Source organism: Gymnoscopelus microlampas (assembly GCF_963454915.1).
Source record: "Gymnoscopelus microlampas genome assembly, chromosome: 10".
Taxonomy (NCBI): Eukaryota; Metazoa; Chordata; class Actinopteri; order Myctophiformes; family Myctophidae; genus Gymnoscopelus; species Gymnoscopelus microlampas.
This window is the reverse complement of record NC_139947.1, coordinates 31,882,349-31,897,849: the sequence shown is the minus strand read 5'-3', so window position 1 is coordinate 31,897,849 and position 15,501 is coordinate 31,882,349. Positions and strand designations below refer to the sequence as shown.

The 15,501-nt window shown below is 41.4% G+C and overlaps 1 protein-coding gene across 7 annotated transcripts in view; it reads left to right on the top strand.

Moving 5' to 3' along the window:
• Positions 1–15,057, top strand: part of LOC311053829 (neural cell adhesion molecule L1-like protein) — an 86,018-nt gene extending 70,961 nt beyond the window's left edge. For 4 of the 7 annotated variants that reach the window (XM_084069526.1, XM_084069527.1, XM_084069528.1 and 1 more), the window contains exons 23-25: positions 2,934–3,113; positions 5,504–5,576; positions 14,018–15,057. In XM_084069526.1, coding sequence (XP_083925652.1) covers positions 2,934–3,113; positions 5,504–5,576; positions 14,018–14,231 — 467 coding nt within the window. In that variant the 3' untranslated portion in view covers positions 14,232–15,057. Of the gene's footprint in view, positions 1–2,933; positions 3,114–5,503; positions 5,577–5,812; positions 5,883–14,017 lie in introns of all 7 variants that reach the window. The other 3 variants (XM_084069532.1, XM_084069531.1, XM_084069530.1) reach the window with 3 other exon arrangements.
• Positions 15,058–15,501: the final 444 nt, after the last annotated feature.

The following is a 15,501-nucleotide window of genomic DNA, read 5'->3' as shown; positions in this document are numbered from 1 at the left end:
TGTGTGTGTGTGTGTGTGTGTGCGCCTTGAGGTAGGCTTTTCTTATATCTGTAATCTTCTGCTTCATTTCAATTCCTTTTTTCCCCCTTGCAAGATCTGTCCCCAACTCCAGCAGTATGTGCAGTATCACCACAGTTAATGCAGCCTTTAGAACCTGAATGCACACAACTAGAGAGGTATAGTGATACTAGAACTATAGGAGGTCTGGTCTATAATTGATGTACTGTAGCAAGTCGTACGTAGCTGTGCCATTGTAGTAGGTCCTATATGCTTACTTAGGGAAATCCTTTTTTTAATTCATAATTAATCCTGGAAATTCCTGGATTCATTCATATTGACCCCAGCTCAGCATTAGAGGATGTTTTGGTTACAACTGAACACACCAGCTGCACAGCTAGAGTTGTTTTTGGTCCAACAGCATCACTTTCAGTGCTAACAAGGTCAAAGCAAAGCAGATGGTCTGTAGTACTGACATTCTGCAAACACTAGAGTACTAGCGTAGACAATATAGTAACACCGTAGGCTCATTTAGGTCCAGCACACACTCACACACACATGCATATACCGTCGTAGATGAGAGCCATGCCATCTTATCTCCATGCATCCGAAGTCTCAGAGAACAATTGGATTCTACACGCGTGGTTCAATCTATTTCTGATTTCCACGCGTGGTGGGTGTCATAAAATGCCAGATTTAGTTTAGAAGAAGGGGAAGCTTGGATGCTACTCCCACCCACCATCTTTTTTATCTATCCACTATCCTCTCTATAATCCAAATCCAACTTCACTCAATTAACCCTTTAAGACCGGGAACGCATCGGTGTCATATTAGATTTCTTTGGCTATTCAAAAATAGCAGATATACGAGCTTGTAGATCTGGTATTTTTGAAAAATCTTGAAATTTTGTGCAAATCTTTGAATATATATATGTTTTATGTTATGTTATACATTTTTAACTCCGGTCTGTGCTTCCGGGGGTCCCTGGAACAACATATTTTGAGATGGGGGTCCGCGGCCAAATACATATCATCTTGGGGGTCCTTGACATGGAAAAGTTGGAGCACCGCTGATATAGCACTGATGTAGAATATATATTCAAAGATTTGCACAAATTTTCACGATTTTCAAAAATAGCAGATCTACAAGCTGCCGCACTATGAGCTTGTAGATCTGCTACTTTTGAATTGCCAAATAAATGTAAAGTGACACAGTACGCGTTCCCGGATTGGGTGGGTTAAGGCTCGGCCCTGGCGCTGGCTTTTGAACTGTCTTCTTGAAGGGTGTCTGCAAGCTGCGCTCTTCTCTTGGGCTGCGGGGGGATCCTATTTGCCTGTGCTAATCCTCTTTTCTCGCCATTTCCCACTCCCTTTACCCCTCTCTGCCTGTCTGTCTTTTCCTGTCCTCCCTCCTTCCCCTTTCTTCTTTCTTTATCAGTTCCAGCCCTGTTGAACATAAGCTCTTATGTGAGTGACACCTTTGCCAAAATCAGCTGGGCTGCCAGAGAGGAGCAACAAGATTCGCAGCTTTATGTGGCTTATATGAATAACCGTAAGCTACTTCACCCTTCCCCTGCCTTGCTTAGCATTGATAAGAATTTCAAAAAGTGGTGGCATCATGCTTAAGTGCCAGTGGGAAGGTTTTATGATAATGTTGAAATTCATGATAAACCCACATAGACATTAAAGTCTGTATGGATATTTCATATCATAGTTACGGTTGCACCACATTTCAATTTCAGTCTCTAGAAATATCAACAACATGCGTGACAACAAACAGGGAATGTCACAATTTACAAAGTAGGCCAACGTTTTAAATGAGTAGTTCACCCAAAAAATGCCTTATTTTCATGGAGATTTGTTTCTTTTTGTCGCATTCCTGAGCCAATCATTTGATGACTGGCGGAGTCTCCGGTAGAACTGAATCTCAAATTACTGGCTTAGGAATGTGCCAAAAACTGAAAAAATGTCCATGAATTCATAAACTTCATGAGGTGTGAAATTGATTGAAAACAAGTATTTTTTTGGGGGTGAACTATACTCCTTTAAGCTTCTCTGTTAGTATGGATTTTAACATTCAAGGTGCACCTCTTGTGCTGTGCTGTATAGGCGAGGGTAACTGGAGGATTTCAGAGGCTGTAAACACTTCACAAAGTTTCCACATCATTGACGGGCTTGAACCTGGATCGGTGTACACAGTGCGCCTCATGGCCAAGGGGTTGCTCAGTAACACTAGCATTTTTGAAGATGTTATCCAGACCAGAGTCAAAGGTGAGAGGAGAGTGCGCCGCTGTGGTCATTAGTGTGCTAGTAATCCATCAACGTCTGCCTCCCACCGCAGCACTAGTACAGTGCTATTGATGAACTGTCAATGTCTGTGGTACCATACCATCTGTGCTTTTGTTTGTTTGTGTGTTTCTTCCATCGTCTATGTGTGCTTCTTTACCATCTAATAATTATGAAGACAGGATTTGAAGAAAAACAGAATAACATAGGAATAACATTTCAATGTCGATTTTTGTGATGATCTGTCAAACAGTGGTGTAAAGTAACTCTGTACATTCACTCAAGTACTGTACTTAGCCGATCTACAAACTCACAATGCGTCGCAATGATGCGATGCATTGTGACCTTGTAGATCTGCTATTTTTATACATTTGAAACATTTGAAAACGTGTGAAATGGGACATTCTGCATAGTGAGTACTTTCTACCTTTGGTACTTTAAGTACATTTTGATACCAATACTTTTGTACTTTAACTCGAAAAAGACTTTTAATTGTAACAGAGTATTTCTACATTGCAGTATTTGATACTTTTACTTAAGTAAAACATTTGAGTACTTTTCCCACCACTGCTGTCAAATATGAATTCACTGTATGTGAGGAGTGCTTGGGGGTAGAATCTCAAACTGAGTCTGGGGTTATGTGATTCATAGGTGTGGCCGGTTTGCAGAGCAGTTTATCGACTCAGGGCTGGTTCATCGGAACCATGTGCACCGTGGCGCTCCTCACCCTGGTCGCGCTCATCGCCTGCTTCGTGCGGAGAAACAAAGGTGGTAAATACGCAGGTACGCCGCCGCCAACCCAGCGACCAGACATGTCTTCCATCGATCAAGGTCAGTCAGCTTTTGACCAGGGTTGGGACGCCTCTATGTACCGTTTCACCAACAGAAAGTGAACCAACTGTTCAGTTCATGAATTGTAGATGTAGGCTACTGTAGGTTCATATGGATTTTAGATGTAGATAATCACGGTCAAATTTGACCATGCTGAGGGGCAATATGCATAGTGCATTGATTAACGTAAGATCAATTGACTGTACGGCATATTCATGACACTTTGGTTCACTTCCAGAATAAGTGAAACCGGTGATGGACCCCCAACCCAGCACAAGCAGCACCCCGCTTGGAAATGCGCTGTGCATGTATTATGTGGGAATGCGCCTGCATGGCCAACCCGTCACACCCAAATTAATTTGCCCAAAATGAACTGTCACGACCTATACATTTTGGCCTAGTTTTCCGTCCTCGTGACTCTCATTGCTCTCTGTGGCCCTTCTTGTGTTCCGCTCTGTTCCTCTGATTACATGGCTTGTCAAGCCAGACGAGCGGGAATCAAGATGGCTTTGTTCCACACCTCTCTGTCCCTCATGTGCAGTGTACACGGGGTCTCCGGTTCCCCCCCCCCACCTCCACCGCCCTCATGTGCACGGGGCCCCGGTGCCTTTGTGCTCGCTACCTCGTATCACAGCCTGTCTCAGGGCTCACAAAGGTGCCTATGCTTCCTCGTGTCTCCTCACTTGCTTTTCTTTTTCTCTTGCGCTGCTCCTTTCTTCTCATCCCCGCCGCTTCACTTCTTCGCCTGCAGTAGCTTTTGACATGAAGCACTGAATATTTCATCAGCCCCTTCTGAGAACGCCACCCCTCCCTCCCCCTCCCTGCCCATCCGACGCTTTTCATGAAACCCCTCTTTTGTCTCCCACGCAAGCCAACTGTTATTTTATTTAACCCGTTAAGACCGGCAAAGCATCTGTGTAACCACTTTAATCATTATTTTATACTTTGGCTATTCAAAAATTGCAGATCTACAAGCTCATAGTGCGGTACCGAGTGCGGCCAAATACACATCATTTTGGGGTCCCTTGACATGAAAAAATGTATGTATTATAGCATCATACGTTTTTTCAAATTTTGATTGAGAAGACATTTGTAGAATCCCCAGAAGCAAAGATTTGAGTTATGACACAGATGCGTTCCCGGATTCAATGGGTTAAAGCATATTTACACAAGGAGCTGTTGGGTAGCACTTTGTGCAGACAAACAAAAGGGAGGTCTACACTATGGACAAGCCAAGATGTTTGTTAAGAGTTCAGATGCTATTATATGGCTGCAACTTTTGGTTTCAACTGTGACACACACAAACACAGAGGTGTTGTAAAAGTTTTAATCTAATGTGTACCACACACCCACTCAGAATAAGCCTCGCTTTTGTTCTGATATTCTCCAAAGGAAACACCTGTTACTGTGCGGAAGTAGAACGAAACATTTTGATTTAGCTCCTTAGAGGGAGATGCTGTAATATTTCTACCAGCGACAGCAATACAGATCCTAAGGAATAAGGGCTGTATGACTGACGTTAAAGGGGTGAAAGTGATTATTTTTGTTAAAAAGTTAAAGCTCTATCCTGATAGTAATCATTTCTATAGAGTGTTTCTCCATTAACAGGGCCTCCCCAATCTCTCCAGCTCTTAAGTAAACAGAAAATATATTTTCTGGTCGGGATACCAATTTTATCCCACAGAGAACCAAAGATCATTCATCGGCTTCAATTCAGTTCCAATTTTGTCACAATTCATTTATTCATTTTTGTCATCACTTCCAATTTCACTTTTTTATCCTGTATCTTGAATGAGTTCTCTCTTCTGATAGGATAAAATAGGTATCCCAACCTGAAATGTATTTTCTGCTTACTAAAGAGCTATTTTCTGCTTACACACTGTATAGGGTACATTGGCTCAGGAATGCGAGATTTTTTCCCCATCAATTCAAGGCTTCATGGGGTGTGTAATTGATAGAAAATAAGTCATTTGTTGGGTGAACTAACCTTTAAGAACTTTCTTATAATGGCTATTTCAAGAAGCAGGATTTTAGAAATGATTTCCAAATGTACACTAGTAGTCAAATTACTTGTATACATCAAAAACTTCTACTTTGAAGATGTTACAAAGACTAGGTGGGTGTTCATTTTAATGATCATTTGAATTGGAACCAGTGTTAATTTTGACAGCAAATTCTGATTTAGTTTCTTTTGAATAACACACCATTTAGTTTTAGTCCTATTTTAGTCATCTGAATTGTTTTAGGCTAAGTCTTAGTCTTAGTCAACAAAATGAACACTGATTGGAACTGTTATTAACTGGTGTCCATGTGGCACGACAAGTAATATAACAATAGTGCATTGAAGCACTGGCGCTTTAATACCTGTTTACGCTCTACCTCCTCTGCAGTGAAGGAGAAGGAGGATCTGCACCCTGACGAGGAGTCTCAGGGTATGAATGATGACACCTTCTGTGAATACAGGTGAGACATACTGTACACTGGCTCCTCAAGGACAGGCTGGCGTGCCAAAGTGTGATGAAAATCCACACCGTAGGGTTTTGGTTGATGGTTGGTTTTCCGGCAATTGTAGCTTAAAGCAATTTTTTTGACATAACTAAATTAAGTTCTAACAACCATATGTTAAATGTTTCACGGTGTATAGAGTCATTTGTCATAGTAAATGCTGTTCATTCACGTATTTGTTTTTGTTCCAAAAGCAAGCCTTGCATGCATGCACTTGGCCGGGATGAGCCCAGAAGCCAGTGTTCTGAACTCTTAATGGTCTAGGTAAACATATACAATCGCCGTAGTCAAGTGTAGTCAATGTGGTGCTGTGCTTTGTTCCTCCTTAGCTGTGATACCTTGTATTTTTTTTTGTCCTTAGATGCTGTTCCGCTTTGTTCCTCCTTAGTTGTGTTTGATTCAATTAAGGATTATGGCTGCGTGCAAGTGTGTATTCAAATGAGAGTCTGTCAGCTCCTGCCTGCAAGCATGTGTGTGTATGTGTGTGTGTGTGTGTGTGTGTGTGGGCGCACACATGCCCAGGAGCCTTTAAACATAGCCATGTCTATGTCTAAAGAAAGAGCCTTGACTTTTGTTTTTGCAGCTTGTCTTGTGTATGTGATGTGATTTTAGTGGACAGATGTAGGCCAAAAGACTCCCTAAAAGACACAGACACAGTCACAACTGCTACAGTCACCCTTGCTTATGGACTTTTTAGCTTGTCTTGATGGAACATAATTCTCATAATATGGTCACCATAACTAATGAATTGGTCCAATAACCAAATGCCATTAGCTTGTTACAAATAAAGAGCCAACTATTAATTGTTTTAAAAATATTAATATTAAAATAACACATTTGTGAGAGTACATTAATTATGATAATACAAGAATACCAATTGAGCCTAATTATTCTAAATAATTTGTACAGCTTGACTCTGCAAGAGGCTAGCCGTACAGGGTTGGTCTGTTTGTGTGTCTGTGTTTCCAGAGCTAATATCGCAAACCGCTGGACCGATCAGCAGCACATTTCTTGTGCAAGTAGGCTACTATACCTCCACTCACTTTTTGAAACTTTTTTGAAATATTTAACTTTTGTTTTATATTGGAAATCAATGGGGTTCTGCTCAGGCTGAAACATTGCCCAAATATTTGTTGAGCTTGGGGGTCGGGGGATATTGATTTTTTTTGTTTTGTTGTTGCCGTGTTTACGTAGCCTATGCTTTATTTATGTAGGACAGTCAAGAAACCAATATGGGCACACATGAAGTAAAAAATGCATCACAGGTTCTGAGACCTGTTAAATGGATAGGGTTCTGTCTGAATGAGAGGTTAGCAGGACCAAAATGCTGATGTCAAATACACGAGGGACTCGCTTGCCAAATATCTACAAGCTGTGATGGCATTGCAATGCGAAGCGTTGTAAGTGTGTAGATCTGTTGATTTTGACAAGCGGCGCAGTTGGATTATGGAGTGCTTTCACTGCGGTGAAGTTGGTTTCACGTTGGATATTCATCCGGTTGCCTTTTATGGTGTTAAATGGGGTGTGGAACAATGCAAATGATGCAGACATGAATGCACATTTGATTTAATGACAGGTGGAATTCATCATCGGATAAACCTGAGATATGCAAAAATCAAACCTACAGTACACCCTTTCATACATTTTTCAATGTTTGTCTTTACTTAGGATCAAACCTAAAATATAGTAGACCTTATTTAGAGCTTTGTGAATGAGGACAATTGTGTTTTTGAGTTTCAACCTATAGAAATTGGAACTGTGGAGAAACTACTTGCTGGGCTAAAGAATAATACATCAACCGGTATGGATAATCTGGATGGACGTTAATTAAAGTTGTTTCGAATATAATTTCATTATATTATATTTTAAATGAGTCTGAAGGAGGAGTTATTCCCCCAGGTTTGGAAATCTGTCAAGGTTGTAATAATTCCCGAAAACAAATGAGAGATTTTCTCAGCTGCCAATAACAGATCCATTAGTATTCTTCCAGTGTTGAGCAAGCTAATGGAAAAAGTTGTTCTTGAACAGATACTAAACTATTTTTCACTTCATGAATTAAACAGCATGCCTATAAGGCAGATCACTCTACATGCACAGCACTGACAGAGATGATTGACAAATGGTTATCTTATACTGACAGTAAAAAGATGGTTGGAACTAGTCTGTACTACTTAACTTAGGTGCAGTATTTGATATTGTATAGAGTGGACTGTAGCTAGGTTGTTATTATTAACACATCTACCTGCATATGGGTTTAGTTCAAGGATGAATAGTGATGTTTTTGATGGTAATTTTTCCTCCCCTAAATGCCTACAGTGTGTCGTTCCCCAGACGAGCTGCCTTGGGCTGCAACTCTTAAGACATGCATGTTTTGGATAAGTTCAGTGCTACTCTATTTGCAGATGATACAACTATATATTTTGCATCAAATAACATAACTGAGTTAAGGAACATACTTCAATCTGAACTGCAACTATTAACTGGATAAGCGAGAATAGACCAAAGGTGTGATGTTCATGCAGGGCCAAACATGCTACGAATAATGATAATCAGCCTGTGCCTATAACTCAATGGTTAAGATATTAAAGTGGTTCTCAACCTTTTCAGGCCGGGACCACCCAAAATAATCATATTTGAACTGGGGTTCCCCCCACCCTGACAAGCACTGTTGAGTTGAGGCATTACATTTTGTTTGACTCGGGTCCACAGATAAATATTGGGAAAATAGCAGATCTATAAGCTCAAGGTGTTGTGAGCTTGGAGCTTGTTTTTTTTGTATAGTAACACTCTACCTGTACATCTTCTGATGCATGATATTCCTCTACCTGGTAGTGGAATATCATGCATCAGAAGATGTTCCTATTTTTTTATCCCTGCCTCTAGAGTGCTAGTGGCACAGACAATAGTTGTATCTCACCTTGATTACTGTTCAGCAGTCTGGTCGGGTGCAGACAAAAAAGATCTGTCTAAGCTCCAAATAGCTCACAATAAAGCTGCAAGGCTCACACTGCCCTGTGTCCGTTAGGTGTGAGGTGGAGAACAGACAGAATGCATGCCAGTCTCTCATTGCTCACAATAGAGGAGAAGTTGGCATACAATTCAATGGGTTTTCTTAGGAATATCTGTTATAGTAAACAACCAAAATGTATCTGTACTGTATTAATTATGTGAGAGATACTAGGGGTTATATACAGTAATTAACCACTTAAACCCTACAGTATAGACTTCGTTGTACGTCAAAAGCGAAAACAACACTTCTACAAGATCGCAATGCATTTGCATATTTTAGCCAAAGGTTTGCCTATTCTCAACAAAATGTTCACCTGTTATGACCCAGTACCCAGCATCACAGAACAGGCACGCTAGGGTTAATGTGGTTAAAACAAAACCCAGAAGAAATGCAGTGTGCAGATCTGTAATGTATACAGTAGGGCCATCACAATGTGGAACAAGTCGCAATGTGGAACAAATAATCCTATGTTAATAAACCGTCCTAAACAACCACAAATGCAATTTGATATGTTTTGATGTTTAGTTGTTGTTGTTTTTTTACTAGATTTTATTATGTTGTTTTTATTGAGGCTTGTTTATGTCTTGTTATAATGTTATGTTTTTGCTGTGTGTGGAGTACAGGAAGAGTAGCTGCTGGTTTAGTGGCAGCTAATGAGTATCCAAATAAAGAACAATAATACGACAATAATAAGTTGCATGGCAAGCTTCCCATTAGATTTTGAGATACTGTAGCTTATGTGCAATTGTAGATTTTAACGGGTGACCATAGAGGAAAAGGAATAGGGTCACCAAAATCATCAAATCCCATGGCAATCCAGCCAGTAGTTTTTAAAATATCGTCGCTGTCGGGTGTAAACCATGTCCAAGACCGTTCCTTTCAGATGTGATGCATTGTGAGCTTTTAGATTTGCTATTTTCACTACTTTTGTGCAACACTCTTGTATGATGAAGTAGGGGATTATTTTTTTTTAATTATGGAGATACAAGGTTTCATACTAATAATGATCAAAATGAGGTGTAAAAAACTGAAAACTGAAACTCTACTCCTAAGCCAAAAGTAGATCGATCTCATCTAGAAATAACAGACTTCCATTGTTTGCATTGTTGCGCAGCTCTGGTGACAGTTTAGAGAAATTGACTGAATCCTCTTTAACATTACACTTCCACAGCTGCCTAACAATGAAGCGTTTGTTTGTCCAGACATGCAGCGAAAATCACCCTAAAATAGCCCATTCTGTCTGCTTTCCCATCATCCTCTTATTCGGAGCATTAATATTAATCCAATTTCTTGGGTTGTTACCAAGGCTATAATTCTGTTTGAACAGTAAAATGTGGTTGGAACATCCACCAGCCCTTGTAACCAAAAGTGGCTATAGTAATACTACTAACACTAGCAATAATAATAAACTTAATATACATTATAGCGAAAAGATTATGCTAGAAAGGGCTCCACAAGTAGGCCTAACCAACTGTAAATAGATTGATAGACCCAAATAGATTGGGTGTGTGCATGTGTGTGTCAGCTTCTGCATGAATACATGCAGGCTTTTGTGTGAACAGTATTTACATATAAATGTGAGCTTTAGGGGCTCTGGTTCGATTCCTGGCTGGCAGGACCATTTTGATGCTGTCTGGTGGAAACCGATAATGTCCAAAACGGTTCCTTTATTATTATTATTATCATTATATTAAAGAACTATTTTTTAAATAGTGAAAATAGCAGATCTACAAGCTCAACGGGTCGCGATGCACTTTTGTGCTACACCCTTGCATCATGAAATAGGGCATTCATTTCGGAAAAAAACAAAAATATGGAAATAGGTTTCTGCCGTACTCTCTGCCCCGTGTTTACTGTCTCTGTCAAATAAAGTCTTAAATGCCCCCTAAAAATAACGTAACCACTTGCAGTTGGTGAAAATGGCACTTTCGGCCATTTTCGGTGAAGAGATTTGGTGTAGAAGGAAAAAAAGGAGGGGACCAATATAGAGCCCTGGGGAACCTCGGTTCAACGAAGAAGAATGCAAGCTTAATGCTGCGTTCACACGGGCAGATACAAAGATACAAAAATACACAGCATATTTGTCACTCTGTCGCCTTGTATCTGTGTTGCTCAACGCGGTCGTTGACGTCATCAAAGCACTGCGTCATCGGAGCTACAGTTGTAGTTTTGTATCTTTGTATCTGGAAGTTGAACCCAGCTCAACTTGAATTTGTAGCTTTGTATCTTTGTACAGTATCTTTTGTAGCAGCTACAAACATCGGATGTTGCTTTGTATCTTCATGTCACTGGCTCATCCGCCTGACTCTGTGTCTCTGTGGGGCTTAACATACAGTAGATGTAGAATGTTCATTCTCAGAGCACAGTCTTCACGCAGACCAAATTGTGGCACTACACTGCTAGGCAGTGTAAAGGTGCCCTTTCATACATTTATCCTGCAATTACATGAATATTAATCCGGCAACTACAGTATCTTGCTCTAGCGCCGCACACAGTACAAATTATTACACTTTAAATTTCAGCTCTGTCTCCGTCCTACATTAGTAATTCAGTTTATTCTTGGATGTTTTAGTGTACTGTAAATCAAATAAAGAATTATAAGTTTAAACCGTGAATTTGCACACTGTTGCAGTGGCTGAAACGTGAAGAGACGAGCTCATCTTGGCGACTAAAAGTGCAATAGCAGTCTAGCAAGAATTCATTTAAGTTGTGCCCACAGTACTACAGTAGCTGTCAGTACAAATCTGTGCTACCGTTGCAGATTTTTGTCTGCCTCTGTCTGTATAGGATGGTCAGTTACATGAGGCTGTGTTGACTGTATTGTTCCCCCAGGGGGATTTTCCCTGGCTTTAGTGTAGGTTTTTTCCATGCCAAGGGCCCCCAAATAGCTGTGGAAAAAAGCTGATCTACAGGGTTTCAACACATTGAGTATGTAAATTGGCTATTTTTGCCATTTTCCGATTGAAAGTCGTTAAACTTGCACAAAATTCTTATGAATTGAAATTAGATAGATAGTTTGAGGATTACTTTCTGCTACCCTGCTCCTACGGTCTACTCTGAAGAGAATGGCAAATGTCCCAACTTGGTTCTTGGCAAGTGGTGAAACTTTGTGCAATTCGGTAACTTCATATCGTTATTGCCCCGTAGAGAATGCGGTGTGCAGACAGTGTCTATGATAGAAACATAACAAATCACTACACTTTATACCATGCAGGTAAACAAACAGATGAAAAGGAATGAAAGGTAGTTGAAGAAAGTTTCTCATCAGTGCAATATACAAAGTTCTCATACACGCATGAGTTATTACATAATTCCTTGTGCAAGTTAAGCAATCTAACAGCAGTGCGGATAAATGGGCCCCTTGGCTTTTTTACTGTTGAGTTCAGGCACTGTAAAATGATGCCCAGAGGGCATTGTCTCAAACTGCCCTCAAAGGCGAGGACCACGACACTGAGGAATATTCTCAATTAATTTCCCTGCTTTACTTTTATTGTATTTCCTCCTAACTTTTTAATTTATTTTAGTGGGATTTAGAGAGGTGGCAGGGTAGATGGGACACAAGTTGAATTTTCTCAGGGACACTTAAAAATAATAAAATAAAATTCCAGGTGGTGCCGGTAGTAAAAAAGCAAAAAATAACTCTTTGCCTCTTTAGCTGGCCATTTTCCGTGCAGCAGTCCCAAAATGGAGCCAGCACGGGTCAAAGCCAAGACAAATGTAATTACCTCCTGCCCAGTGATGCGTCTCCCTCACTCGCATCCTTCGCTCAACTGAGGGAGAGGCCGGCCCTCTGCACCAGCTCAGAGCTAGAGCAGTTGTGGCTGAGGGCTGAGACACACTGGGTTCTGATCAAGGCCTCAAATGCGCCGGGTCTCTAAAGCACTCAGCCTCCATTTTATCACCGCGTTCCAAGTCACACACAGCAGAGGGGTCTTGGGAGAGGGCAGCGGGGGCGGTGGGGGGGGGCAGGCATTGTGGCATTCAGCGGCACTAAGATAAGGGCCACTTATCTCTGCCGCTCTAGGGTCGTCACTCGTCAGAGAGAGAAAGAGTTTGATAACGCTTGAAATGGGGACCTTATGTGGCTTGCATGGCAAAGAGGGTCTATGAAATGGGGAACGATAATATCGGTTATTAAAAGGAAATCCACAAAGAGCCAGATGCCGTGATCTACAGTATGAGTTCTAACCGTATCGCTGTGCTGGAAAGCCTACTTAAAAATGTGGCGGTCATATTAACACATTGATCACCTACATGTATGCTTTGAAACGCTCTGTCACACGCACACACACACACACACACACACACACACACACACACACACACACACACACACACACACACACACACACACACACACACACACACACACACACACACACACACACACACACACACAGCCTCTGCATGTTTTGAATATTAAACTTAAGAGGGGAAAGAAGCGTATTATCAAACATAGTCAAGGTTGGCTATTAGAACAGGAGGACGAATTCAGGGGGAGGGGTCCATGGTGTTTTTGAGGTGACCCTGCATCTTGTACCGAGACGACACCTGTGCGTTGGCCGGGTGCCCAGTCTTAAATTGGCATCTAATCTCCCTGGCCCCGTGTGTGGGGCCTCTTGGGAATACTGGTAACGACAGGCTGTTTGTCTGGGATTGCATACGGCTCCCCTCGCTCTCCCTTCTCTCTCTCTCTTCCTCCATTCCTCTTCCTCGATCTCTCTCTCTCTCTCTCTCTCTCTCCCAGGCGCTCGGCGCCCCCACCTCCAACACCCCCTCTTCTCTCACGGTTCGGAATGAGCTGCACTCAGGCAATTTCCATCGCAGGCTCTAAAGAGATTTGAAATTGCCTTCAGTCCTGAAGCCTTGGCAATTAGCAATTAGTGAAGTGATTGTAGCAGGCCACCCCCCTTCCCCCTTTTGCTCCTGTCCCCTGCTGTGAGGCCACTGCATCCATTTCCAGCTACCGCTCATAGTGATGTATTGGAGCCGCGCAAGCTCATTTTTGCGTGTGTACGGGTATCTGTAGGTGCAGCCGAGCATTAAATAGTACAGTATGTGTCTGGGAGTACATGTATTTAAGTGTTTGTGTGTGAGTGTATTTTTGTGTACATTTCTGTGTGTGTATTGATATGTTTGCCGATTTGTGTGCGTGTGTGCGTGTGTGTGTGTGTGTGTGTGTGTGTGTGTGTGTGTGTGTGTGTGTGTGTGTGTGTGTGTGTGTGTGTGTGTGTGGCCCCCTCACCGCAGCGGGTACAGTATGTGTAGTTTGCCTGCTGGTATGTGCTTATGGACATCTGCCTGCTGCGCTGTACAATATGTTTGTGTTTGCCTCTGTACCACTCAGCACTCATCCATCCCCAATCCCTCTCTTGTTGTTGGATGGCAGTGACAGTGACGAGAAGCCACTGAAGGGGGGCAGTTTGTGTTCCCTGAACGGCACCAACGTGGGAGGGGACAGCATCAGTAGAGACAGCCTGGTGGATTACGCCGACGGGGGAGGAGAATTCAATGAGGACGGCTCATTCATCGGAGAATATTCCGGACGCAAGCACCGAGGCTCTTTGGGTGAGCCCAATGGACCCGGCACAGTGACTGCATAAAAAAGCAGCTATCGACTCAGGGCGGGTAAAATGTAGTTAACAGACATTATTAATTACCCGATATTGGAGTTGGATGAATGAAATTGTCTCAAATATGCAGAAGCCTGCCCTACCGGTGTGTCAAGAGGCACGCAAAGCAAATAATTAAATTTGATTTCAGGTTCCATTCTGCCCAAGGGCTTACCATACATGGACTAATACATCCACAATGGACTTCACTGAGGGAGCAGTGGGAGGCAGTGTGTGTGAGAGAATGAATGGTATCATTTGAGAGATGCATGATTCTAATAAGTAGTGTTTTCTACCGATCAGTCACAAGTCCCCACAATGCATATTGATTTTGTACCTCGACACAATGTGATGGATTTAAGAATGATCTTTACTACCATTACTACTGCACACAAAAAAAACGAACTTGCCACCGTTCCAGTATGTAGTTACCGGTATACTTTTTACAGTGGATGAAAAACAAATACACTAGATATACATGCACAGCATTACACTATCTTTGCACCCTGTCTGATATAAAAAGGTTATAAATCAATGCAATTAAGCTGCATTTCATTAACACATGTATATTAAAGTTGTATATCAATCTCATAAAAAGGAATCCATTTTTAGGCATAATCATCATACGTGTGTGCCTACTTTTGTATAATTTCTGTATATACTGTATGTACTGTAGAGAATTGTTTTGATGTTTGATGGACCAGTGTGAACGTTGTCCTGTTTTATGATGACTGCTAATGTCTAATGTGATTTTGTATCATGATGTCCAAGATATTAAACGCAAATGGATATATTGAAATTGTTTCACAAACTCTCTGGCAGTTATGTTATTATGGGATTGTTGAAGCAAAAAGTTATATTTTCTATTACTACGGGGGAAAATATTTCCCTTTAAATTCCCAGTCATCTCGCAAAAACACAAAATAATTGAGTAGGGTATGAGGCTGCTTTAGTGGAATGCGAAGAGTCTTTAACCAAACGGAGAACATGTCGATTATCTCCCATCTTTGTTTGCTGGGATTTCTGCCTCATCAAAGGTGCTATATTTTCCCTTCAGTAAGTGTAGGGGAGAGGGAGGACTGCTTTGGTTGGGATAATTGGAGCCAGGGGACTAGTACAGTAAAGAGAAAGAGGTTGAGCGAAATGTTGACTATATTCCATTACTAAACTTTCTACCATATGACCATTTCTGTTCTTTTTGTTTTGAAGTGGGACTATTTTTACATTTTTTGGTTAGTTTTTATTTTCTTTCTTCTTTTTT